At 42.5% G+C, this 27,750-nt stretch overlaps 1 protein-coding gene across 2 annotated transcripts; it reads left to right on the top strand.

The window, feature by feature from the left end:
- Positions 1 to 1,996: 1,996 nt before the first annotated feature.
- pbx4 (pre-B-cell leukemia transcription factor 4) lies at positions 1,997 to 27,750 on the top strand. 2 transcript variants are annotated; one of them, XM_079564192.1, is made up of 9 exons: positions 1,997 to 2,721; positions 8,080 to 8,153; positions 20,931 to 21,175; positions 21,295 to 21,485; positions 21,605 to 21,740; positions 21,943 to 22,099; positions 22,901 to 23,004; positions 23,692 to 23,778; positions 25,085 to 27,750. In XM_079564192.1, the coding sequence occupies exons 1-9, from the start codon at positions 2,540 to 2,542 to the stop codon at positions 25,172 to 25,174; spliced, it is 1,266 nt and encodes a 421-aa protein (XP_079420318.1). In that variant the 5' UTR covers positions 1,997 to 2,539; the 3' UTR covers positions 25,175 to 27,750. The 2 variants fall into 2 exon arrangements, with proteins under 2 accessions (XP_079420318.1, XP_079420317.1); XM_079564191.1 differs by lacking the exon at positions 22,901 to 23,004 and having other exon boundaries at positions 1,999 to 2,721; positions 25,085 to 27,721.

Genomic DNA, 27,750 nt, shown 5'->3' with positions numbered 1-27,750 from the left:
CTTTGTTTGCTATCATTTCTGTCTCTTTTGTGGAGCCATTCACTCATATGTATTAAGACACCATTTGTTCCCCCTGGTGTTTTACAGCTGCGTGTGATCATGTCAGTGTCAGTATTACATTACAACCTCTAGTTTTGTAGGGCTACTTAATAACCAGGTAAATATAAAGTGAGAGGCATGCGTGTGGGGATTGCAGTAAAAATGGGGGGGAAACAAAATATTGATTTGACTCTTGTAAGAAGCTTTAGAGTAATAAGTCAAACTGAAAATGACCAAACCTGAATTAGCCTGAGAAGAAATTAATTAACAAATCAGTGTGTGTTGGCGATACACTGTTAATTTACTGTCCCGCCATGCTTTCCAGGTTGGATATTTTTTCTTGTTTCATTCAAGGCAGTGGCTAGAGGCTACAGGGACCAGCAAAGGGGAGACAAGTGGGGTTATGACCATGCGAGTTGTGAGCAAAGGGAGGATGGAGCCCAGCAGGAGAGATCGATTCTTATTTAGATGAAAATGAGGCTTGATGCTCGTGAGGTGAGAGGAGGGCAGCCCGCGCATCCAAATGAAAAGAACTTTCACAGAGATGAGCCTTAAATGAATCACTGACAATGGAAGCCTTTTAAGAAGTTTTCTAAACCAATGTTAGACCGTTTCACTTTTAGGAAGAACTCTTGACTTTATAATGCCCTTGAGGAAACAAGCAGGTTTGCATTAAATTGTATAAGAAAGGGCTGCCTTTAATGGCTTTTACATGTGCCACAGTGTGCCCTGTTGACAGAAATTGATGCATTTGGCTTGGTGTCATGCAAATGGCTTATTTATTTGATGTGTTTGCAGCAATAAAAAGGGTAGGAGTGGGAAATATATGACCCTCGCTAACAACTACAGACCCTTTTATAGACATGCAGGGAACAATTACTGTTTGGGTTTACTGTAGCTACACTTTATTCCTGTTGTCCCTAACTTTAGATTGATTAGCTCCAGATTGTTGTAGATGGATGTGAGGAGAGTCAGCATAAACCAGTGCCAGTTTGGTCCTACTCCCTCATGCACACCCATCATCTCTCCTCAGTGCAGGAACGCTGGGCTGCAGCTCTCCTCCACATCCATCCATCCAGCCATTCGTCTTGGAAAGCTGTCTCTCCGATCTGAGTGATAAACTACTGCAGAATTGCCCAGTTTGCAAAAAACAAGGACACTTGTTTTCAATCTGTGCTGTCAACATTTTCATACTGAAAACTGATGGGATGTTTCATTCATAAGGGATTGAGAGCACAACATAGGGCCAAACGTCTCTCCTTTAAGAGGGATCTGGATTCTAGACCAGATAATTCATTTATTTGAATAGGCTTTTCACATTTTAATTCCAGTAGCAGTATCACATCTGAACAAGTGAATATTTAAAGGCTATGGCAGTCTTGCTTGATATAATAAATAAATTGTGAAACATGGTCTCACACCTTGTATGAGTCAATGAATGAGGTAAACTTTATTGCCATCTCATGACATTATCTATGTTAGTGGTGCCATAAAGGGATTACAAACTAATGACTTTATAATACCATGGGCCAAGTTAGTTTAAGCATCAGATCATTAGTGTCTGTAATGAGAGTTAACTAATCCAGGCCACTGTATGCTTCTGTTAGTTATAAACTTGTATTTGTGTAACATCAAAAACATAAACAAGTAGCTGACAATAACAATTTAAAACATTGCAATATTAAAAAGCCCACTGGTAGCTATTACTATGAAAGAAAGAACTGGTGACGCAGGGAGGTGTTACCAATAAAAGCAGTGCAGGAGGGGCTCACCTGATGTTGTGGTGATATTGGAAAATAAACTAGGATTATGTATATCTAACTGCTATAAGTGTCTTATAAGTGTCTTTATATTTTATTTAGGAGGAGGCTGAATATTGTTACTAAAGGCCCAGTCATCTTGATGGTCCACCCACCCGCAGACCTGCGCTCTGTGCTGCGATGAGTTCAATGGTCAACGCAGCTCAGTACATCCCACATACTCCCGCGACATCAACAACAATGGCAAACCGTAGTCTGTTTTGGTAGGAGCGTCTTTGTTGGGGCTAAGCGGCCCGAAAACTCGTTATTTTTTACACGATTCGTGTCTTCTCGTGCTATTACAGGAGTGTATTTATCGACAGCGTTTTCTGTCTTCAATTTGTTTCTGAAAATGTGCGCGGCGCTGTTGGCGAGCTTTCACAGTCCGTGCATGTGCGTCCCTGCTGCTGCCTTTCTACTGCTGGGCTAGAGCTACTCACCCAGCCTAGCCGCTCCTGCTCGGTGTTAGCTTGCATTAGCCTGGTTGCTCTGATAAGGTAATCACAGGCGAATGTAAAGACTTAACACGATTGGTTTTACTATAGCTATTTTCTTCGTTTTGTCGCCTATATTTGCGAGGAAACGTGATTAGCTAGTCTTGTATGATTGGTGGTACAAAATACTTTGCTGGCTAGCACACAAGCTAGCTATTTGCGTTTTTTTTCTTCGACTGAGGAAAACGGCGAGTTTTCTTTGAAAGTATGGATGACCCGACCAGAATGCTGTCGGGATTGACCGGACTCAGTGGACTAGCACAAGCCGATGTCGGCGACCCTGACGCGGTCAGAAAACAGGCTCTTGGGCAGCCTCAGCAAGACATTGGAGATATCCTACAGCAAATAATGGCTATCACGGACGAAAGCCTGGACGAAGCGCAGGCCAGGTAAGAAGAGCCATTTTCTACTTACGACAGAAAGCAAGGGGTAAAGTGCCATGGTTATGCGAGTTGTATTTTTCTACATCCTCGGTTCACGCATGGTTATGCTTCATTGTGTTTGTATTATTATTATTATATACTTGATCCTTGCATTTCCTTGTGAAACCAGAATGTTGAGTGAACAACCTGAAGTGCAACATAACAGTGCACTTTGTAAAAGACTCTTTGTTAGTTCACATGGCTTCATATTTGCCAAAGTTCTTCTGAATTATAGCTTCAACTGTTTTGTTTGAGAAAAAAAAGTTTTGAACATTGAACCACTTCACTTTGTAGTGTGTGCAAATAGACCAAAGTCACAACATTTAACGTGCTTTAACTTTTTGCTTTCTGACTGTGCACAATAATGTTTTTAATATTAAGACTGCATGTTATAGGTTTAGTAGTAGTAGTAGTGGAGAAAATGAATAACCCAGTGCAGCTTATTGACATCAGTGCCATAGGTAAATCAGTGCGTATTCTTCCATAAGTGTCAATAACGCCGCTCTTTGTTATTCAAATCATGAGTTGTACGAATTCAGATGTTATGGTGAACTCCTGCTTCGTGTTCACTTTCATCACTGGTGTTTGTGACGACGACAATCACTCATGACTTGAACCTCAGCCTTTGCGTTAGAGGACATTTCTGCGAATAATTATTACGTAGTTTGCGCCGCGGTGTGCAAATGACCTGCACTCATTTGCCATGTGGCTCACAGAGCATAAGGTCAGTTTGGGATGAAGCGTCAGTATTTCAACAATAGACAACTGTCCAGCGCAAGACTGCGGCCACAGTGTGATGTGTCATTAGCTAGTGATTTTCCACCCAACATTTGACCACCTGGTTCTCTTAATTAATTCACTCCTCTTTCACTCCCTCCCTCCCTGGTGTTCATCCTTTTCATTGTGTGCTGGGTGCAATCAATTCTCCTATAATGTGTACGCGAGTGCAGCTGTCCGCAAATCGAGTTTCTATTAATGAGATGGTGGTGAGGGGGAGGGATGATGCTACACTGGCAGCCTATGAACACTGGATATTACATTCTCAGCCCAACTTTGATCTCTTAATTATGTCTTAATGTTGCACCAACTCGTTTTCTGGACAATTTTATGCCACAGTCAAAACTAACGTGAGTTTTTTGTTTTTCTTGCGTATGTGTGTGTGTGTGATCAGGGAAATCTGTACAACTTTTACAGCAGGGGAAGCAACGACAAACCCAGGGGCCGCCAGCATAGATGATTTTGAGAATTACTGCACATAATATAGATCAAAGCACAATCCATATGGTACACACTCCAAATTAGGGCTGCACAATATATCGTAGGAAATATCGTATCGCGATAGATACAGACGGCATCTTTGGAATCGCCCATATATGGTCATATTTGAAAACGGTTAAAGGGGAAAACAATCCAAACTTTCTCTAATTATTCAAAAACTACTTTGCAACAAATGCTGAAATATGAATGTAGTTTTCTGCTAAATAAAGATACAAAGACATGGAGAGGAGCAAAGTGGTTCAACAGCCCATAAATATCTCATATATGCATGTTAGAATCGAGCTGATGCTAATGGTTAGCTAACGCTAGCTACGACTGCCTTTTTTTCCACTTCTACTGAACAATCTGCTGTGAGAAAATATCTATATGGGCCCGATTTACACTTGACCTTCTTTATGTGTGATAAATAAGTTTATATTCCACCAGAAAATGGCTAAAATGAGTGAAAAATTGTGTTTCCCAAGAGATTCTATTTTCCCCCTTGACAAAGCCACGCCCCCTTCTATGACGCGATGCTGTCTGTATCTATATTGGGCGATGCGATATTGCAAGAAGCCACAATATATCGCAACATCATTAAAGTTTAAAACCTGATTGAGATCGACCCTTTTTTTGTCTTGATGTGGTCTGTTTTAGACACAATTTGCTGAAAAGCTAGTTACAATTTGTGTTTAATTAGAATGGAACGTATCGTGTTGAAATGGTTTAGTGAAATATCGCAATCATATTGTTATCGCAATATTGCAATTGCACAGCCATATCGCAAGTTACTTCAATATCGTTCAGTCCTACTCCAAATATTGCGAAATACGGTCAGTTACTTCATAGGGGGGGACGCACGACTCTGTTAAGTGCCATGGTATTTTGTACATGGTGCTGGTGCTTGATTTTTGAGTCACGACAAGAGGCTCGGCCCTCCACCTTTTACCTAGGAAAAAAATGCAGCCCGCCACTTCACCGAGTAAGCTCTCCCACCCTTGATTTAACGTATCAATTACACTAACAAGTTATACTGAATCCCATGTGCATGTGTCGTTACATAATGAGATTAATGTCATTGTCAACAGTGGGCTAATGCCCCTTGGAAAGTTACTAGAGTTTTGAGTTATGAAACACTTGACACTTTCAAGGTCTACTGTACTGCTGACAATTCAGAAAACAAGATGCAGTTTTGTAGTTCACCCTCCCTCGCTCTGATCCTGGAGTCTTCTACACACACACACACACACAAAAATAAACTGGGATGTTGTAAGATACTTCATTTCCAGAACATGAGTGGAACCCCTGGACACCTTTCTGCTCCGTCTTGTCTCTCTGTTACCATATGCTCTGAAGCTGGACTTGCACTGAGGTGGATCAGACAACCCCACAGAGGGGGGGCTTTGCTGTGAGGAGGAACTGCTAATCAACTTTCAGCAAAGAATTCAGCACCGGATCTCGTATGCTCCGGCTCATTCGCTCAAACAAAAAACAAATGCTTTGTGAATATGAACATGACTTAACATAACTAATGACATGTGACAGTATCCCTCAAGTATCCTACTCTATTTTTATTCTGTGTTGCCAGATATATTTTTTCATTATTTGAATAAAGCAATAAACTGGATGTTTCTTATCAAATTAACATGACAACCTAATCCCCCTCAACAGGCACAGCAGTTACTTGAGGGGAGAGAATGTTTCTACTAGAGGGGAATAAATTAAATTAGCATGTATTAGCTGTGGAATGTGGTGCCCAGTAATGATGACCTTGAGGTTTGGCATCATTACCTGTCCCATAGTGCAAAGCATCATTATGACAGCAGCAGCTTTTGGCAGGTCATCACAGGAGAATGAGGGATACTAGCCGCTACTGCCTGAGCAAAGACGTTTTGTTTCGGGCCTGGCTGCTCTGAAAGGGTTTGGAAAGTTTAGTAACTTGTTTATACGATGTTATACCATGGTCCGGGTGAATACTCTAATCAGATTGGCCGGAGGGTGTCCCGTTAAAAGTGATAATGTACACCTAGTCCGGCAACAGTTAAAAACAGTTAAATCACGTTCTGTATCACTCCACTCCAGCTGTTTCCATAGTAACGCTAAACAATTGAGTTGGAAGTAGCTTCAGGTAAAACAGATTAAAAAGTGAAATAACTCCTGCCCAGGACTTAAAAAAAAAAAAGCCTATACATTTGTTAAGTGGTGACGTCACAGGTCTACTTCCAGGTCCCGAGACACTACAAAAAACTCTAATACCACAATCAATATTTTTGAAACTCAACAGAGAGTTACTGAACATACTTATTATCAGGCCCATTAGCTAAAAATGCTGTACCTACTGCTATAAGAGTAATGTTGACCAAAATCAGTACTTCCGGGTTAGCGGCGATAAATGCTAACGAGCAGCAACGTTAGCCCCGGAAGTTGTGACTTTAGTAAATATTAGATGCGGCATTTTTTGGCTAATGAGTCTGAGAAATCAGTAGGTTCAATAACTCTCCGTTGAGTTTCAGAAATATTGATGCTTGTTTTTTTAAGAGTTTTTAATGTTTTTTTTCTCACATATTTGCCGGTCTGCTAGTACCTGGAAGTGGAAGTCGTGACGTCACGTTAACAAACGTATAGCTAAACATTCATTACTATTCACCTTATTCCGGACGTTCGCGTGGGCGCCGCCATGAATTGTGCCCGCCCCTTTTCTCCTATGTGTTAACATGGGGCTGGAGAAGTCCGCATAAAATCAGTCACTACACGAAAACAAAGCCGTTTTCAGGCCGCACGGAGAAACGGTGCAGTGTTGACATGTTGGTGCAAATGAACATCGGACATTTTACACAAATCAATCGACTAAACATCAGATTTGAGCAGAGAATATTTTCCCTCGTTCTCCGTTAAAATGAACGGGCTTCGCGCCCGACCGGAAGTGTCAGGAAAAAGAGGCGCCGAGACGACGCAAAAAGTGGCAAAAGTGGGCGGGGCGGAATAAGGTGAATAGCGATTTTTCAATCATATGTAAACTTTTCATATAAGTAAAACATTTACATTAAACTTAGGGCAACCGGAACATTTTGGAGTTGGGTTTATAAACATTGCTGGTCCTCTTCTCAAAGTATGAAACTTCAAAAACTAGTCAGATATTTTTGGATGGCATTGTTTTCAACTATTATTGCTTGTTCAGAGGAACATTGTGAACAACTGCGGCTAATTATGCTAAAAAATGCATCCAATCACCTAAAAGGGGACAGTAAACGTAATACTGCCATTATATTCCTGTTACAGTAGTGACTGACAGGTTGTTTACGTGTAGCCTTAGGAGCTGAAAGCCAACAAAACAGAAAAAAGCCCAAGTAGCGTAGCATCAACACAAGTTAGTTTTCTCAACACTCCTTGCTCAGATGTGTTCGCATTCGGTCAAAAAAAGATCCATTTTAATCCTGTCCAATCCACAACAATTGTCCATATTAGTCCTGGATGTTCTGTGGTGGTGGTCTTGCTCTCCCCGCTCCTCATTAACGATGGATAAACTGCTTTTCCTACTCTTATAGGATCTGGAACTTACTTTAAATTTACAGTTTGAAGATGATTTTAATGCATCTGAAAACATTTTGCATCCAACCAATCACAGTGAAGAGTGAACTCTACAGGCTATAATACCACCCTGTTCCTGTGATGTATGTTCTAAGAAGTGAAACCGTGTCGGGCCTGGTTCGCGCCAGGATGCGAGATCATGTGGGAATACCTAGTGCTGTAAACTTGCAAAGCAGAGTGCGACTGCGAGTGCGAATGCAGGACAACAAATTGAAATTAGCGGATGATTACATGCATCTCATCTGTGTTCATTAGCATGGACTGTCCCTACCAGATACCTGTAGTGATCTCTTTAAGACTGTAAAGCCTGTGGTGACTTAGAAAATGGTGACATAACAGTTCTGCCATATCATTCACCCCGAGTTGCTTCCATCCACACTACCACATTGCTCTATGAGAGGACTTAGACTTAAGAAAGTGCCTTCTATATTGTAATCCTTCTCTGTCTCTGCTCTTCTCATTCCTCCATTTCTTTTACAGGAAGCATGCCTTGAACTGTCACAGGATGAAGCCAGCCCTCTTCAGTGTACTCTGCGAGATCAAAGAGAAGACTGGTGAGTTCACACTGCACTTGGTCCTTTTGTGGTTTGCACTAGACACAGATTGGAAACTTAGCAAAGAAATGGGTTGCATTGTTGCCCCAAAGAAGAGATTTCATTACTGGAAATGGTAAGTGTTTCTTGTTGTTGTTGGCAAACTACAAAAAAAACTATGAATGCCCACTGTCCAGATTTTACACTGTCCACGTGAAACTAATTTTAGCAGATCTGGTCGTTTGAAACTTGAGGCAGAAGCTACAAGTTGTTACACACTGTAAATCATATTGGATTTACAGCAGCTGCAGCTCTATAGGCAGTCTTTACCTGCGTCCCTTGCGATCCAGAGTGGCTGCTGCTTTGTGTTGTAAAGTAGTGGTGTCACTTCAGTATATTGGACAAAAACAAAAGCCATGCTGCATTTCTTTTATTCAATCGCTTGCCTCCACTCGTTAAATAATTCAGGGTAAACAAGCGTCTTATTTGCCTCCTTGTTAGTTATTCCAGTCAGCTTTCTGCCAGAACGCGGAGTATTTCAAAGGAGGCGCGGGACGGTTGGCAGATTGATGGTTATGGTAGTGGGAATGGGGCAGCCTTTTGAGTCCTCGCGCTTGTGCAAGTCTCTCTTTTAGCCTTGTGTTCGTCGGTACATTGCGCGTTCTCTCAATCACCAGCCCTGTGTATCTCCTCTAATACCAAGCCCGTCTTGTTCAAACACAATTTGAAAATGCTGCACTGCCTGCCTGTTGTTGTGGCCCTCTGTCAATAATGTATTATAGCTCTCCAGTGATTGGAGAAAAGTAAAGGCTAGGCTTGAGTGAGTGGGGCAGGGTACACTGTTTCCCAGGCAACCAGTGGTCTTATTTACCCTAATGCCATTCACTTTGATTTTCACATTTAGTCTCCCAGCAAACCAGAGAAAATGTCCATACTCTGTACAGTGGGGAGGCGCGCTTGAAAAATGGCACGGTTTGAGGTTGGGTTAACGAAGCACAACAAAATTTGCAATACTATAGGTCGCAACTATTTGGCAGTTACTGTACTCCTTGCAAACAGTGAATATCTTCTTGTCCTCATGGTGTTTTTTTTTTTTTTTTTTTTACTTTACTCATGTTTTAAAATGTCTTTTGAACTGAATCTAGATTTCCAAACCAAAGTCACAAATCAAAATCCCCCCCCCCCCCCCCCCCCCCCTTCATATTGTACAGCCCGGTGGGGGATATAGAGCTATCTGATTGTACTGCACTGGCCATCTGCAGCGTGTACCTGCTTAGGCATTTCAGAGGAGCTCCCTCAGACCCCCTGTAGGCCCCTTCTGTCCCACTGGAATGCGAATCAGCGCAGCATCGACACGACCCGATCAGTAGTCTTGTAGTATCTTCCACTAATAAACATTCACCAGCGCCTGCACTGTTCCCCAAATACACACTGCACATTGCAAAAAGGATAAAAGCCCAAAGTCTTGCTTGGGTCTCTACTTCGTGTCCTCTCTCCCCGCTCCAAACCCCCCCCCCCTTCTCCCTCCGCTCCGTGCCTCGCTCCCATTCTTGAAAGAGAAGACTTGCTCTGAACTCGGGGCTTTGATATGGTAATGTAATGGTTCTGGGAGGGGGGGAGGGAGGGTGAGGAGCAGGGCTGTGTGGGGGATGGGGAGGTAGATTCCTCTGAGTGCTGCAGTTGGTTAGATTGTTTTCATTGTAAAGGAAATGTTCTTCAGAAATGCCAGTATACCCCCCCCTCACTCCCTCCCTCCCTCCTTCTTCTTCAATTTTACAAACAAGGCCTGTGTTGTCCTCAGCGCTGGCGCTAAACATGATTTCCATCTGCTCGAAATTACATTAATGTTTTATTAACTCCAAAACAGACCTTAAGTACTTTTGAGCGCAACGAGGGACGATCAAAGTTGAGAGGCAGTTCTGTTCTCCCCGCGTCTCCTGAGTATTTGCAGTAAAAATAGCGGTTGGTGCAGTGGGACAGCTTACGCCAAAAAAAAATCTCCCACAAGTCATTTGCAGCTGCACACAAAAAAGTTTTTCATACAGTTCTGTCCATGTTTTCGGACATGTCATCTCGCCTTTTTATAGAAGCAGTATAGATCAGTCAGTCGGGCGGCTTTTTATCACCTTCAGCAGTGCCTAACTTTAGCTTGTGTATGTTTTCAGAGACGGTACAGGGGTTTAAATCCCCGCCTCCTTTATCCCTTTAGTTAAACCTGAGCGAGTTCACACCTTGTCACTTGCCAGTCATCTTGATAAGCTGTCTGATAAACAACTACAGGATTATGCAGATTAGTTGGTAAAAAGGCTAACCTTAAACAGCTAGCACCTTGTCGGACAGCTGACCACCGTTTCCGTCATACATGTCTTAAAGGCCCTTATGCATGTCACTTTAGGTCCAAACTCAATTCCTAACTTACTTCACATGTTTGCAGCGTCCCATTTCTTCAACAGGACGGGTTTATGTGCACGTTTCACAACTTGCAGGGTCACTTTTCAGGGTCACTATCACAAAAATACTAGAAAACTGGGTTACAAGTTCATGAAATTGATGTACATGCTTCATAATTGGATGCACAGTGTTTTGCCCACAGATGTCCACACATATACTTAAATAGGACAAATCAAATTGCACTACTAGGAAGAAAGCCGTCAAAAAATAAAAGAAATGTGGAATATGTAGGACTGAAAAGATCATAAACATTATCTTTATTTGTCCCCAGATATAAATGATTTTGCTGGAAACAATTGCAAATGACCAAAACAATTTCCAAGAAGCTTTGTATGCTGACTTTTTGTTTTGTTTTGGTAAACCAGTCTTCAGTAAACCTAAAAACGCCCCACAATGTCCCCAATCAAGTGTTAATTAGTGCCAGTGAAAATTCAGTATCCTTTGTCCACATATGCTGAGAGTTACTTGTGTTCTTGTCCTCAATATGCTATACTTAAATCAGTCTGGGCCGCGTTGTCATTCCAATTCCTTTCAAACCGCGGCGAGAGTACGTGCTACACTTCTTTTAAAAGTCTATCATAGAGTGTGATAATGCTTTGCTCGTGGCATTTGAAATTAAATGAAACAAAAATACAGCAGAACAACTAGACCGATTCTCACAATGGGCACCGGAGTAGGCGCCAATACAGCTTGTATGTTGGCAACGATCTCACTGACAGGCTATCATCACGTCCTATTACAGCTCTGACAAGATGGATGAATAGCATTATGCTCCCAACTCCGTAAACTTAATACAGGATTGTGCGATGGTCAATGCATTTAGTCAAAGTAAGCTAATATTGAGTAATACAGCGGCATCTTCCCCATTTTAGACGACCTTCATGTTGCTGTAATTGGGAAAAATTACACAAACAACCTCTTGGCTGCGTCCTGGTGTTTGCACTACAACAAGAAAAGGCACCAATTGGCATCAGTTACATGTTACCTCAATTATAGTGTGTGATAAACAACACCAAATGAAGACTGTTATTTCCCCGCATATCCGTGACGTGTTTATTCACAGCCGAGATCAAAGTTAACCTTTCCGAATTATCCAAACATCAATTATCTGTTTACACTTTTATAAGCTTTATTAGCGCTGACAGCTAAGCATTTACAGTTGAGTGGCAAACACACAGGGCCAGGTACACCGTTATTAACCAATGCAATACCAGGTTTACAATATGTTTGGTACCTCAACTGCAATTAGCCTTCAGAATGTAGCACAATTGTTGATATATTTCTATAAAAGACAGTTTCTTTGAGCAAATCCAGCTGTTTTTATCTCTCATTTGTATTGGCCAAGTACATCTTTTTAGCTTGGTCTCAGGAACCACCAGGAAACTTGTAAATATTACTCCTGTTCCGGTTTGGGCTGTGAGAGGCAATTTGTTGTTTCATCAAGTTGTGTCAAAACAGATGCTAAATCAGTTTTGACTTAACAAGACAAAGCTAGTAATATAACAAAATAAGAAACTCTTAACTAAAAATAACTTTTGCACATTTCTGACTAAATGTGTAAATGTCAATCATAGACTTCAGTGATTTTGTGACATTGTGTAGGGCCTGATAATTGGGGATTTTCAATATTGGCTTTCAGCCGATATCTCTGGAACTGAAAGTGATAGAAACTTCCCGTTTTTTGGGCCGTCCCACAACTTCCTCGGCCTCAGGGGAGCGGAGAAATATCGCGGTGAAAATCGCTCACCAGTTTTCCTCACCTATTTTACGTGTTTTGTGTTGTAGACTTTTGCGTATAACTTAACGTTTTTGTTTTGGAATCTACTGATTTTTGTCTTAAACAAGCTCCCTCTGAAGAACCTACATGAATATACAGCGCCCCCTGCTGTCACAGTTCAACACTGACACATTTAGAAGCTTCATACACAGGATTATAAACAAGACATTTTTAAAAATATCAGCGGTGCAAATCAGTATCGGCCTCAGAAAAACCCACATCTGTCGACCTTCATTAGATATATTCCTATAGTGACTTTACACGCCTGTATTACCAAGTTTTTCAAAGCGCTACACTGTAGTCTTTATTCATTCACGACATACTGTGGGTATGATTGAAACCTTTTACTATAGTAATAAATGTTTAAAGGTAAAAACATCAATTTAAATTACTTAAAATATCAGCCTATATATCGGTTATCGCCATGCCAACTCCCTTCATATGTGTATCGGACCCCAGAAATCCATATGGGTCGGGCCCTAGTATTGTGCCTTCTGGAGATACAGTACATTTTGTCTTCTAATGAAGTTCATCATTTGCCGATATATTGTGGCCCCTGGTACTTCTCACCAGGTCATGGATAAGCAATGTGTCAGGCCCAGGGGCCAAATCCGGCCCTCCAGCACAGAACCTCTGGCCCCCAAGAAATATCATAATGTAAATAAGAGATCAAATGCCTTTTTGAATGTACTCTAAAAATACAGGAAATACTGTCAGTATTTTATTTCCTGGCAGAACCTTCCACTAGATCACATACGTATAATGTAAAACAGTGGCATTTGCAGAAAATGGTTCTTTACTTAAGGCTACAATGCTCACCATTGTTGGGTTTTAGGAAACCAAAAAAGGTAATTTATCACAGGCAAATTTGCAAAGTATGGAAATTCACATAGTCATAAATCACATATTAGGACTTAGTATACATTAATAGAGTGGCATTGTTTGTCTTGTTTGTCTTGGTTTTTATGCTAATCTAATCTGTTTATTACAGTTTGTGGCTGCGATGCTGGATTATCTCATTGACTTTTCAGGGCTGTGTTTTGTGCTGTCATGCCACTCAATGTTTTTTTCCTCTCCGCTGCAGAAGAGACGGGGGAGAGATAGTGAGTGTGTGTTGGGGGGTGCAGGAGTGATACAGGGAGATTGATGAGGCAGTAAGAGCAGGAGTAATTACTCGGTGTCCATTCCCCAAGCCAGATTGGCAGACGGCTAATATCACACAGACCCCTGGCCCTGACAGACAACCCCCTCTCCACTTCCACCCCCATCTCGCCGTGCACCCCAACCTCCAGCACAGGACTAATAGTGTGTGGCCAACTGATTTCCCCATGTGGTATTATTCCTGAAGGATGCTGACATGTGGATATTGACAGGTGAAAAGCTTGCGTATATTTTAAGATGGGACAATTTCTCCACCCAATTTAAGTGTCAGTTTGTTAAAATGGTTTAAAGTATCGTCTGTGACCGTCTTTGGCTGACTTTGTATCCATGATGGAGGTCGGCGGCAAACACACAGTGACCTTTTATTATCAGTGCAGGCCCAGGATCACCCACAGGGCGAACTCTCACCTTTCATCTCATCTGCCCTCCCTCTCAGCAGGACGATCTGTGCCATGTTTTGATTCTTTGCTCTTAAAGGAGGCCTGTGTCTTTCTAATTAAAGATATGTAAATGCGGTCTCAGCTGGATTGCATTATTTTGATGGTGGGTGGAGAATGCCGGGGCCTCGCGCCTAATCCTGACTAATTAAGGATTAATTACAATTGATAGGTGCCTTCCACCCCTCTCCATTGGCGCGCATTGTTGTCCCAGACTGTGTTTGTATTTTTCGCCCTGTGACATTAATACACAGATTGAAACATCAATGCTGGTGCTATCAGCTGTGGCTGTAAATAGCCTCAAAACTCTCTGGAGCGCCAAACTGCCTTTCATGCTCTAATAATGATATGACACGCTAAATGTCACAAAACACGTTAAAAGATTCTATTGCTTATTCATTTATTATGTACTGCAATTATGTAATCGATCTTTATCCTTTATCATGAGACCTCCCGAATGTCTTCCTGACCAGCAGCCCCTTCAGGTCAGTGATTACGTTGGCCACCAAGGACCAGGTACCACCGTGCCCCTCTGTGTACCCTGGTTTCTCTGGCACCATCTGACTGTGTCATAATGCTTGTTCACTTGTTATAAATGGGCACTGCTCTTCTGATCTATCGCTTAATTGCCACCTAATTTGCATAACAGTGCAAATTAACGACCTCTCAAATGAGCGTTCATTTTTCACAAAGTCTTTAGGAGCTCCTTAAGAGTCTGTGCTAATGAGCGCAGGAGGCAGCTGGCCTGATGAGACTTGACTGGGGGAAGATCCGAGCCGCGCTGTAACAAGCCTCCTGCTTAGGTGCTCTTCGTCATCCTCGTCTTCCTCCTGTGACATTTCAATTTTTCCATGTTTTGCGGAACTACACGCGGCGTGTGTTTTATAGGTCCGGGCACAGGTGCATGTTGTTTCACGAATGCGTCGCCGTCTCGATTTAAGCAGCTGGTTTACAAAGTTGTTTTCCGGGACCTACTTTAACAGTCCCACTTTCTGCGCTCACTACAATTAAAGGAATTTGACTAATGTCATACAGAAGCTTATCATGGAAGTCTACAAGCTTTACTTCTTTGTGATGGTTCCAAGAAGTCTGGATAAATGCCAAATCATGTGCCAGGAAGTGCATGTGGCAGAGATTCCAACTCCAAAAAAAGTCTATACAAAGCACTGTTCACTTGGAAAAAGTAAGAAACGAAAAGCCCAACCGCTTTGAGATGCGAGATCGTTATCAAAAAGTAAATATTTTATGTGTAGTTCCTCTGGCTCAGTATTTTGTTGCTGAAAATGATAATCTTGTCAAAAATATCTCGCCTGTGTAGTCTCATGTTTGAGCAGGCGTCGTGACAACTCAAATTGATTCATCGGTCGTTAAATCGGGGTGTATGTTTGGTGCGGGACTGTGGTAAAGGGGGGGTCCTTGTCTCCACTCGAGCCCCTGAGTCCCCCCCTCTTTAGTTAATTAAGTCCTGATTAATGATGTGTTGTGTTTGCCCAAGGTGCGAGTTCTTCCTTTAATTTGCACCTTTAATCCGAGCGCACAGTGCTTACCCCAAATGCCTATCCCTCTTTCTCTCTTCCTACCCCCTCTTTTCTCTCTCTCTTTCTCTCTCTCCCTCTGCGGGGAGAGGGGGGGGGGCTGTGTGTGCAACAGGACTCCTCCGTTCAACTACCTAAACAGATGCTGATTAGCGTGAGCTTCTTAAAGTAGCAATGAACATATGGATCGGGCTCATTAAGTTGACTGTACTCCACAAAATAGGGCTTGTAAAAAACCAAAAAAAAAACACGAGAGAAAAGAAATGGGGAAACCTGTTTATATCCGCTATTGTCAGAAGGAATCCGCCTTCTGAAATTTATTTGGCTAAAAGCCCATTGGGGAAATTATTCATTTTTAATGCCAGCTGTCCAGTTTGAATATTGGACGCCCAAGGCAACATTTGATTCATCTTCCTTTTGCCTGCCATATTTCACCAGCATGTTAAAGTCACTCACAGGCTTCATGAATGTCAAATATATGGACCTAGTTTAGAGGCAGTCTGACTCTTTTATGAACTTACAATATTGTCAATTATTTATAACACGCGTTTGTTTTAATAACTGATACATGGCCAATCACAAAGGCTGCAATTATTTATCCTTTTCAAGCAATAACATTGTCTGGCTTAATGCACTCTAAAAAAAATTCTACAGCTGATCAACTTTTAATCTTTACTCAGATGTTATATGTTTAAAAATGTGCAGTGAACCCGATCCTAATCTTCAAAACAGTCCAAATTCAATCACAAAGTTGCAACTTAAAATCTTCAAAGGACGTTACTCAAAGAGTTTCATTATGCTCCCAAAAAAAAGTTGTCTCTATTGAAACTGAATTAATCTCAAAACAACTTACGTAATCATATTTAATCAGTGTCGCGTACGCCTTGTTCTCCTTCTCGTAGCTTTTAAATTTAAAACAATGAAAGTAGGTGTTTCTGGCCCAGGCAAATTTCTGCTTTTGCTGCCAAGGCACACTCCACCACAAAAAAAAACATTTATAATTTGAGCGTGTTCACACTGGTTTACCTATTGTGTCTCAGGAGGTGGGTTTGAATTTTTTGCTTGTTTTGTTCACTCCATTTGCATCTCCATGTGGCGTATGTTTTATTGTGAAAGGTTTTTTTTTTTCCGTTTTTTTTAACAGGGGCCCAGTTTCTTTATCTGAACTCCCTGTCTGTAATGAAAGGGAAAAAGTGATGTTTCCATAGCGCTATCTTTACAGTGTTTGGCTGCGTCTCTCTTCTGGCAAGTCTGTATATTCCCGTAGCCCCTCTCTCTCTCTCTCTCCTGCATATCTTCTCTTGTGACTCCCTTTTTTTTCCCTTTTTTTTTTCCAATTCTCCTTGGCTCTCCTTCCACCCTCTTTCTCTCCTTACCTTTTTCCGCCTCTTTCTCTCTCTCCCCCCAGTGAAAGGCTGAGAATACCCAAGGGAGCTGATGCAATTAAAATGCTAATCCTGTCTGTCTACAGAGAGGAGAGGAAGAGGGGGGCCTGACAGCATGAGAAATTGCCGCTCACATGGAGAACTCGACTGAAATGGAGAACAGAGGAGTGGTGGCGGTGGCGGCGTTGGGGGTGCGCTGAAAAGAGGGAGAAGGAGAAGAGGGATAGAGAGAGGGGGGAAGGGGCACTGCGTTGAGGGGAGCGGAGAGAGGGGGGGTGAAAAAAAAAAGGGGGGGATGCGAGAGAGCGAAAAAAGACAGACAAGGATAAAGCTTGTGCTATGAGCTGAGCAATGATATACTGACTGCGTTTAAGTCTTATCTATCCCTATGTGCGGAAGGCATTGCAGTTAATGTACAGCTCTGCTCTGTTGGTTAGGATGGCTCGCCCTCACTTGCACCGCTTCATTTTTTTTTTTTTGTGTGTGCCTGCGTTGTCTCTGGGCACCGCGCGCGCACTATTTCAGCTTGAAATGAGAATGATTATGTATGCAGCGAAAGCCCAGCTGGATACCCTGAATATTTCATAGTATGTGTTGCTCGCTCTGCTCCGTCTCTCAATGCCACGCGGCCCAGCTCCGGTGCTAACACGCCAAATCCTGTGATTTCTTCGGCCCAAGGAGCAAGAGGCTGAGGGCCCTTTGCTGTTTTACATTAGTATTCCTGATAATGCAAGAGGAGACTCCCCAGGATAAACGCTATCTACAGGCGGAGATTTCTTACTGTGGATAAATTGAAGCTTGCATCGTGGTGTGGACAATTAATAGTAGTAGTGGGATTGAAAAATAAAAAATGTGTTGCAATTGGTATATTGTGAAGACTGCAGAATAATTAGGCAATCGACATTAACAAACCCTTAACGCACAACAGTATAACCTAGGGGTGTAAATTGCCTGTTATCGCAATAATGTATGAATTCCTAGGACTCACAATCACGTATGCAGATGTTGGATAATATGCTACAATACAACTTATAAAAATGATAAGAAACTGCAATTTAAAGCAGTACTAAGTAGCTTGATTAATAAATCCTTTCTGTAGTCCCTCTATGGGTAGTACAAGTTTTAGTGGTAATATTTGGGGGTCTTTCATCTCCCTCTGGTGTCTCAGGCCAGAAAATCACAATTGCAACTTAACTGCCACTGGGTCGCAGCCACCAATACGCACTAATGAAATCACAAAGAAGAAGCTAACAGGCTAACGGGCAAAGCTAACTGCGGGCTAGCACCACTTCAATAGTATTTACAGCCAAGTTTGAGTGAAAAAATTATGTCCATTGTGTAATTGGATGTACAATATCCCTTTCTCCCTTTGTCTTTTTTATCAGTGTAGTATTTACTCTCACAGACAATAAGTAAAAAAATCGCAACATGCTACAACACCTGCAGTGGCGCTGATGGCCTCTAGGGGCATTAGTTACTTAGTACTGCTTTAAGTTCTTTCCTGAATCATAAACAAAACTCATAAACGCGCCACCCTTTTATGTACTTGAACAACACCTCAAAGAAGGTTCAATGTTCTGTAAGATGCATCATAATATAAAATGTATGATGTCTTATGTGTTAACTTGCAAACCCTGTTGTGTATGTGGTTCCCATAACCTTCTTTGTCTTGCGTACCCCATGAGTCGTTCGTTTATTCTCCGAGTACCCCTTATCTGGAACATCCTGCCACAATGTTTAGTGGTTAACTAAACTTAGATTATTCCATATTTAGTAGCCAAAACCTCTCAAAGTCAAACATTCTAGGTAATATTGAAATTCAGTTTAAACTGAAGTACCCCCGGTAAGTGTTCAAGTACCCCAGGGGTTCCCGGATCCGTGGTTTGGGAACCACTAGTGTAGACTATACAAACATGCTCTGAAAAGTCTTAGTTGAGCAGTTTGTTTTTCAGTCTTCTCTCAAATGCTTATGGCCCTGGACCCAAACAACTGAATACAAACCGCAAACGTAATTGCAATTGCCAAAATCGTAATTAAATATTCCTCCAAAATGGCGGCGCTCTAACCAGAGTCTCGATTTGACCTGGGATGATGCTAAACATAATCGCCGCGCTATTAGATCTCATTTTAACAGCTGCTGTACCACCACAAGGCCACTAGACTGTGCCTGAGAGCAATTGTGGATAATCACGGCTTAATTGGAGTAATTAGGAGAATGTAGGGGCATTAGGCTACAGCTGGGGGCCATAATGAGCAGCGGGGGCAAAAGGGAGGAGGAGCCGGGGAGAGGTGAGGAGCTTTAAGAGCCACAGTTGCCCACTTTACTGTTCACAGCCAAGTGTATTAAACTCGGAAAAGATGTTGTAGGTAAATGGTGTGCCACAGTGGAGGCATAATGCTGTCAAATGACTAATGTTGCGCCTCTAAAATGTACCGCTGTGGATGACTAACAGGCTAGAAGAAGTAGACTAAAGCAATGTGTCTCAAACTGTGGTACGGGCTGCTTTCAGGTGATTATCCAGACTCCTCTTCAGGCCGCCTTTTTCCTCCTCTTGGTTGTCTTTTTGATGGTACTTTTGTGAAAAGTTTGGTAACCACTGGAGCAAAGGTTTGGACTTGTGCGTTGAGGGGATCATTTCTTGAGTCTTAATAATTGAGACAGTTGTGATACTCGGTTAATGAGCAGATCCCACATTCAGTGCTTTAGAGAGCTCTATTCAACAGGTACAGGAATCATATCTGTGATCAGTGAATCGGTGAACGGGCTATAGGTTATCTGCCCGTGCGCTGAAGTGAATGGCCCAAAGCAAAGAAAAAGAGGAGGGAAAGAGATGGGCGAATCAGGGTCATTAGTTCAGGCGGCTGGGTCTGCTGCATTCCTGAGCCCTGAGATGGGGGAGCAGCAGAGCAGGAATGTGCTCGCAGACAGAGGAGACCAAAGCACAGCCAAAGAAACGGCAAGAAGGAACAAGAAAACAGGAGGGGGCAATGGAGGGAAAGTTGGACACTTTGCTAAAAGAGGTTTAAAATGGTGGAACAGACTCATTTATCAAAAGGAAAAAAACAACAACTCTATTTTGTCCTCGGAAACATTTCTGTCCTCATTTAGTTCACATCTGTTGTCTGTACAGTGCGGTTAGTCATCTGTGAGGACTAAAAACACCAACTTCTCCTCACAATCAGACATTAAGAGTAAGATGTTACAAGAAAAACGAACATATAAAGTACAAACACAAAGGATTTTAGTTTTGGTTTTGAAATGCATCTGCTCTATAGATGGCTCATCTGTTACAGCCATAACCACTGTGACCCAGCCTGGAAACTTTCACTCAGCCTTTCAATTCTGTACAATCAATTTGTTTTTTCCACAACAAAAACGGAATACAACTTGAGGCAAGCCTCAGTAATAGCACATCATTACCTCCACCGCTGATCTCCTTTTCCATAGACAATAGCAGATTATGGTGAATCGTGTGTTCTAAAGCAAATCCACAGTTTAATGCACACGGGTTATTTTCTTAAAATCGGTTTAATTTAATTTCAGTTACCCCTCCGGTCATAAAAAGACAGCTGTTTGTGATGCTGAGTTTTTGGCCGGGGTTGTGTGAGAGAGATGGGGGCATGGCTGCGGGCTGACAGAGGTTCTGCTATAATACAGTGGTGGAGAGCTGCACTGATAACTATACTTATGGCCACTGGGGCTCATAGTGACAGCACATGCACTCCCATTACTGGTCCCATGCCTCATGCCCTTATCTTTGGCAGGCTGCCACAGAGGGGCCACAGTGCCCTCTGCTGTCGATGTGGAGGAAGTTCAGGCTCATTGAAAATTCAGCCAGCCGCTCAAACAATGACTCAGGGGACCGACTTGACTGGCTTTTGACAGGCCAGCACATCGTCGAATTTGGCCAGTGATAAAGCATTTTTCTTTGCCACACATAACATAACAAAAAACACACTTCATCCGTTTCTTTACCCGTTAGTTACTTCCAAACTAGTGTGTTTCGTCTTTGTTTTTAATGACTAAATTGTTGTTTCTGGTTGTGTTCCAGTGCTGAGTATACGAGGCGTGCAGGAGGAGGACCCCCCAGATCCGCAGATCATGAGGCTGGACAACATGCTGCTGGCAGAGGGCGTGTCGGGGCCAGAGAAGGGCGGAGGCTCAGCTGCAGCCGCCGCAGCTGCAGCGGCGGCTGGAGGCTCGCCCACGGACAGCAGCATTGAGCACTCGGACTACAGAGCCAAGCTCGCACAGATCCGCCAGATCTACCACTCTGAGCTGGAGAAATACGAGCAGGTGCCAGAGAACTTTTGCAACTTTGTTGTACCGTCCTGCAGAAGCAAGACCCTACTGAGTGGAAACATTAGCACGTTGCACATTTATTTGTAACTTTTTTGCGTCCTTGCTTTTTGCAGGCATGCAGTGAATTCACCAACCATGTAATGAACCTGCTGAGAGAGCAGTCTCGCACAAGACCCATCTCTCCAAAAGAAATCGAGCGAATGGTGGCCATCATCCATCGCAAGTTCAGCTCCATCCAGATGCAGCTCAAGCAGAGCACCTGTGAAGCCGTCATGATCCTGCGCTCTCGCTTCCTCGACGCCAGGTTTGTCCCGATGGTGATAGAGACGACTTACTGTCGATAACAGAAGTTTTCTTGACCATTGTTGAGTCAGACATAAGTATTTGAGGCATGCTACTCATTATCTCTTGTGTCTGTGTCAGGCGTAAGCGGCGCAACTTTAACAAACAAGCCACAGAGGTGCTGAACGAGTATTTCTACTCCCACTTGTCTAATCCTTACCCCAGTGAGGAGGCTAAGGAGGAACTGGCCAAAAAGTGTGGAATCACTGTGTCTCAGGTGAGGTACCATCAGATCTATGCCGGATGTATTACAATTCTGGCTGTTATGTAACAATCACTAATGTGCATCGCACCAATTGAGTTTTACGGCTGTTCTAAATCTCTAAACCATAAAAAGCTGTGCAGAACGAAACTAAATATGAGGTGATGAATGCATAAATCAGGCTTTATTGAAAATCTGACTTGTATTTGCCCCTAAGGTCTCTAATTGGTTTGGCAACAAGAGAATACGCTACAAGAAGAACATTGGTAAATTCCAGGAGGAAGCAAACCTTTACGCAGTTAAAACGGCAGTAGACGCTGCCAATGTGTCAGCACAAGCCAGCCAGGCCAACTCTCCTGCAACACCCAACTCAGGTCAGTTCCCCTTTATCGATGTGCAGTGTTGTTGAATAACTCAGGCTGCTAACGAGGGCTGCACAATAAAAGGAGTGACATTTAGATTGTTGATAATGGTCTTGACTAATGTGATAATGATATCATACTTAACCAGGCTCAAATGGAAGTACGCAAGGAAAATTGTGATTGGGTTAGGATTTAGCAATGCATTTTTTAAGTCACATGGAAGACCTCAAAGATTCTATATATACCAACCATGGTATATATATAGATTATATATTGTTAAAGATAACAATAATGTGGCAAACCCCTGTATCGTGCAGCCCGACTCATAACAGAACTGGTTTGGATGTAATGTCTGTTATTTCACCGCTGTTACAATTTCAAATCATGTCCGGCATTGCGCGCTGACTGACAAAAGTGCGCCAATGATCTTGTCCTTGGTTTGTACCGCCTTTTACTCTTCCAACAAGGGTAACCTCATGTCCTCCGCTGCAGCCAGACTGTTCTGCCCAGTGTACCCTGACACGATTACGAGCAGACAATGGCACGGTCATAAATTCAAGATTTGTCACCTGTGAATAACATCCTTTTTTGTCACTTTTTATTATAGGTTTAAATGCAAAGTAGTATCTCACCAGGACAAGCCTGTAAAGCATCTTTTTCTCTCACTCTTAAATGCGTGTCCTATTTGTTAGTTCTTTTTTGGTTTGTCTTCATGTCCAGCGGTGACTCTCACGACCACAAGTGACGTTATTGTCTGACCCCGGCGCTTGGTTTTCGCAGCTGATCGCCTCCTTTGCTATATATTGCCCGCAGGGTCACCGGGGTCGTTCAGTTTGTCCCACACAGGGGACACCTACCTTGGCCTGCGATCCCTCAATGGGGAGGCCCTCAACATCGCCCCCTCTCTACAGCCGCAAGTATGCACTGAGGAACAGCTGCACAGTTGACCTCAATGCCTCTAACCCAAAGCCACCCAGCCTCCCGGACACCCACCCGTAGACTCAATCCTTCCTAGTTCCAGCCCGTTTTACATTTGACCCCTACGACCCCCTCGATCCCAAAGACCACCCATGTTTACGTGCACTTGTCTTGTGTTTTTGTACTTTGGAATATGTCTGAAACTGCGAAGAAATAACACTTGAAATCCACAATTTGTATTTAGAGATTAGCTCCCCTTATGTTCCTGCTAAGACTGCACCGTATGAGGAAATACATAATCGATAACTGCCTTGAATCTTTTGCTGCAATAAACATCTTTTTTTCAAATAATATTGTAAAGACTTTAAAATCTACTAATTCAGGCCCACAGCAAGGCTTAAATGTAACTAAATTTGGAAACCCGTGCATAAAGCTCCACATCTTTAAGTTCCTATGCGTTTTGGGATCTAGCTCTGATGTGGCTCTTGCATTGTGCTAAACGTATATTGTGCAGCCGTAGCTCCCGCAGTCCCTAATAGTCATCCTGTAGAATCAGACGTAGCTGAAGTGTTGGTGTGATTTTAGTGAATCAACATAAATCTGTTTATTTTTGTCATTTACAGTGAGGAAAAACGTTTTAATCACACTGTTCTGATGATGATTCTTTTCATTTTGGCCTGTGGTAGGTGGATACCCTGCACCCTGCTACACACCTGACGGCCGGTTATGAAGAGCTGTCAGGAAGTGCCCTCTATACCCCTCATCGCCTGGATGTAAGTTGTGACCTTTTATGTGCATATCTTTACATGCATTATATTTATATCTAGTTACGGTTGATGTTGAACGGGGGAGCACTGTGGTTTAGTGGTTGGTAACGTAAAATATGAATTAGTGGTGGACTTCAGTGTTCATTTTGTCAACATATTATAGTCTTTAGGCTTTTGAGAAAAATGTCGAGATTTAGTCAAATATTTTTCCTCAATTTAAGTCTATTTTTAGTTTAATTTAAGACAAATTTAGTCAACTTTGCATTGATAATATTTTTTATAATCCTATTTAATCAAGGTCCTCAGCTTCATGGAGCTTCTCCCACATGAACAGCACGGCGGCGCAGCAGTTAGTGCTCGTGCCTCACAGCTAGAACGTCCCGGGTTTGATTCCCACCTGGACGGGGCCTTTCTGTGGGAGTTTGCATGTTCTCCCCGTGTCTGCATAGGTTAGTGGTAAAAATGTGTGTAATAGGTTAATTATCCAGGCAGGTGTTTGACCACCAGCCTGGCTCCACATCATGGAGACGGGTCCCTGAGCACCAGCCCACGCTGGCAGCTCACTGCTCCTACAGGTCGCCCAGTGACATTGAGGATGGAGAAAACAAATAGACAAATTTCTCTACTGAGATGAATAAAGTGTAACTTAACTTATAACTTAGGAGCACATAGCTGCTGTTTGGTCAGTGAATGATATGAGGCTCTTTCAGAAGTTTGGATGATTTTAGTCTCTACTTTTCACTTTTATTTAGTCAGAATTTAGTTGACAAAAATATCTGGATATTTTAGTCATAGTTTTAGTCTCATAAAAAATGTTTTATTTAGTTATAGTCCGATTGTAGTCAGCCAAAATATGACTTTGACTAAAATTATGACCTTCCTAATATTTTGTTTGATGAAATTAACTAAATCAACACTGACCTTTATTTAACCAGGTAAGTACCTGTACCACAGACGTCTACTTTTACCAACCAAAGCATTAGTTTGGTTAGCTTCGGGCATGCTGTGATTGAGTTACACATTTAACCAAACAGTGAAGTGTAATCTCTCTGAAGAATGTCTTTGTAAAGCTTTAGTCATAGTCTAATAAGTCAGTCATTATGTAGATCTGATTTAGTGAGCACCGGTTCAGTCCTCACATTGGAAATACTGGCTACAATTGGGTGAGACTTTACTGACAATTTAGTATTTTCAGATCAAGATGTTTCCCTATTCCTAACCCAGCCTGGAGATTAATAGGAGACTCATTTATGTATATCTGCAATATAAATAATGATGTTGTAAACGTGCATTCTGCTCTGTTTGGGTGCAGGCTAACAGCTGGCAGGACACCACCAATACTCCCTTAGTCCCCTCTCCTCCTGGTCCCCCCAGCAGCGACCACTCGGACACCTCCAACTGACTGTGGCTCTGTTCGCCATTTCTCCATTCCAACTGTGGTCCGCCCGACTTCCAAACGTCTTCACTTCACATCCGCCTGAACTCTCAAACTCCGCTCATCAACGACGTACGTAAAGACAGGACAAAGCGAAGCGGTCGGCGTGGGATCGTGGTGCTGAAATGTGCTGTGAGACGCTCAAACATAAGTGTGGTATGGAGCAAAAACGGGACGCTGAAGCCGAACCGTCATTTCTTCTTTTCAAGGACTTCTTTTTGGAATTTCAAACCTGAGACGTCTGTACATTATCCGTATGTGCACGTTAACCTTTTGAACAAAGAGCTTCTCCAACGGGACCTCTCCACTTTTGCTTTGGAAAACTGTGTGACTGCCTGTATCTCTCCAAGCCTTGGCGTTTGACAGCCAAACTCTTGATACAGCTCGCCACCACCAGGGGGCTCTGCTCACCTTGCTCGTACCAAAGTGCTACCCCGGTAGTTGTCAACAAAAGCGCATTCCTTTCCGACGTCACCTCTGCCATCGCGACACAAGACACTGCTGTATACCTTTCTACCTTTGCGCAAACTGCTTTCCACGTGACACAAACACAGATTATTTGCTATGGTTTTTAGTAGCGGGCGAAGTGTGTCAAGCACAAAAGTTAGCATCCTCGTAAACGGGTGTGTCCCAGAGTATATAAAGGGGTAGTCGAAGGGGGGGGGGGATCACGGTTCCAAACTACAGCAGGTGATCAGTGCAAACCAAACTTGGAGGGATTAGGACACGAGCGGCTTGAGTGGATGTAACTACAGTAATAGCGCTATTCGTTTCTAACAAATAGAGGGTGTCGGTAGATTCATGCTTTTCTGTCCACTAGTTTATTTGATTGTAGGCGATTTTCTAATGCTGTTTCACCAAGAATGCACCAGCCACCACCAAAAATGAGCTCAATAAAAAGCATCTCCGTGATGTGGGGAGAGGAGTGAACGCGAAGAAGACTGTGGGGCACTGATGTGTTGTTGGAACAAATGTGACATGAATTTAGAAAGTGACAGTCTTCCATGCATGTAGGACTAGATGTGATATCGTTTTTTCATTACGTTCTTAGCTTCATTTTTATTAATAAAAAATAAAAAGGGTATAATTATTACAGTCAGACCAAAAATGGAAAAACCATGTATAGCTACGATGTGTGTGTGTCCGTGGGCATGTGTACAGTGTTGGGGGACGTCATAGTCGAACTGGTGGTGCCCTCAGATCTTTGTAAGCATTAAAAACACTGGGTGCTTCCACCAATGACAAAGTGGGCAGGGTTCGATCTCCTTCCCATCCGAACCACAACACACTACAACCTTCTGTTGTAAACCAAAAATGCCACATTCAGCAATGTAATAACGCTTCTCTCTCTGCTGTCACTTTTTTCAGTTCGAGGAGAGGGGGCAATTATGTTTGTATCGTGTCTTTCTGTGTGCTGTCTTCACGCCTCGATTTGATAAGGCTTTTTTCTTTGTTTTTTTTTGTTTTTTGTGGGATCTCTTGGGGATTATGGGCGGCCGGAGTAGTGCCATTATATCACACACATGTAATTTGATTGTCAGCGGGGCACCTACTCCATAAGATAACTCGTTTCCCCCTTCTTTATCCAATACGTTTATGGAGAAAAATAAAGTTTTTTCGTTTGAATGGCCGATTTGGGAAAGGGCTCCTCTCTCTCTCCCCCTCTTTACCAAAAACAGGCAGTGCTGAGCGGGTGTCGCTCTAACTCATGTTTAAGACAAACCTGCAACACTTCAATTCTTAGGAACTATTTTATACATCGTTAAAGTCAATAATAAGATTTTGATAGTTAAGGGAAAGCCTTATGAAGATTTTACTTGAGACGTTTGTGTTACAGAGCAGATCTCGAGGCCGTACGTTGGTATGTTTTACTCAACACAGTTCATTTATCTTAATCTTTTCACCGCACCAAATTATGCTCCCCCTTTTCTACCTGTTATAATGGATGTCACTGTACAGTTTGTGTAAGGTTTCAGTATTTTTTATTTTCTTTTATAAATGTTTGTTTGGTTAAAATGCCAGTTTTATTTGGCTTTGTGTAACACTCACAATAACTATCATTTTATTTAGGTATTTTGTTACATAACTGGGTGCAAAGTGGGGTTTACTGTTTGGTGCTGCGGAAAAGGAAGCGCCGCTTTTCATCGAGGGGTTAACGCCGACTCACTGACATTGTTTAATACTTCAAAAGTGGCCACCTCCCGTTTTGAAGGCTGACTTTACGATACCACTTTGTAACGGCCGCCGTCACTTGGGGCAAAAACAAGCGTCAATGTAGCATATAGAGTTTATGCAACAAATTTCCCCAAGTCTGATCTGGCTTTTCCCCAGCACCAAGGCGTTAAAACCTTTTTTGATTTTTTGTTTTAGTATCTTTGTATCTCCCCTCTTTTCCTTGTATTTATCCCTCTGTCTACCTCTGTCAGTCATTTTTCTTGTATATAACCCCACTTTTTTCAGACCTGTGCGTCTGTACGAGCTCCTTTTATACCTCAACTTTAGAATTGTTCTAGAAAGAGTAAAACAAAAGGAAGAATATGACA

The sequence above is a fragment of the Gobius niger genome (genome assembly GCF_951799975.1).
Source record: "Gobius niger genome assembly, chromosome: 10".
In the NCBI taxonomy this organism is placed as follows: domain Eukaryota; kingdom Metazoa; phylum Chordata; class Actinopteri; order Gobiiformes; family Gobiidae; genus Gobius; species Gobius niger.
This window is presented reverse-complemented; position numbering and strand designations above follow the sequence as displayed.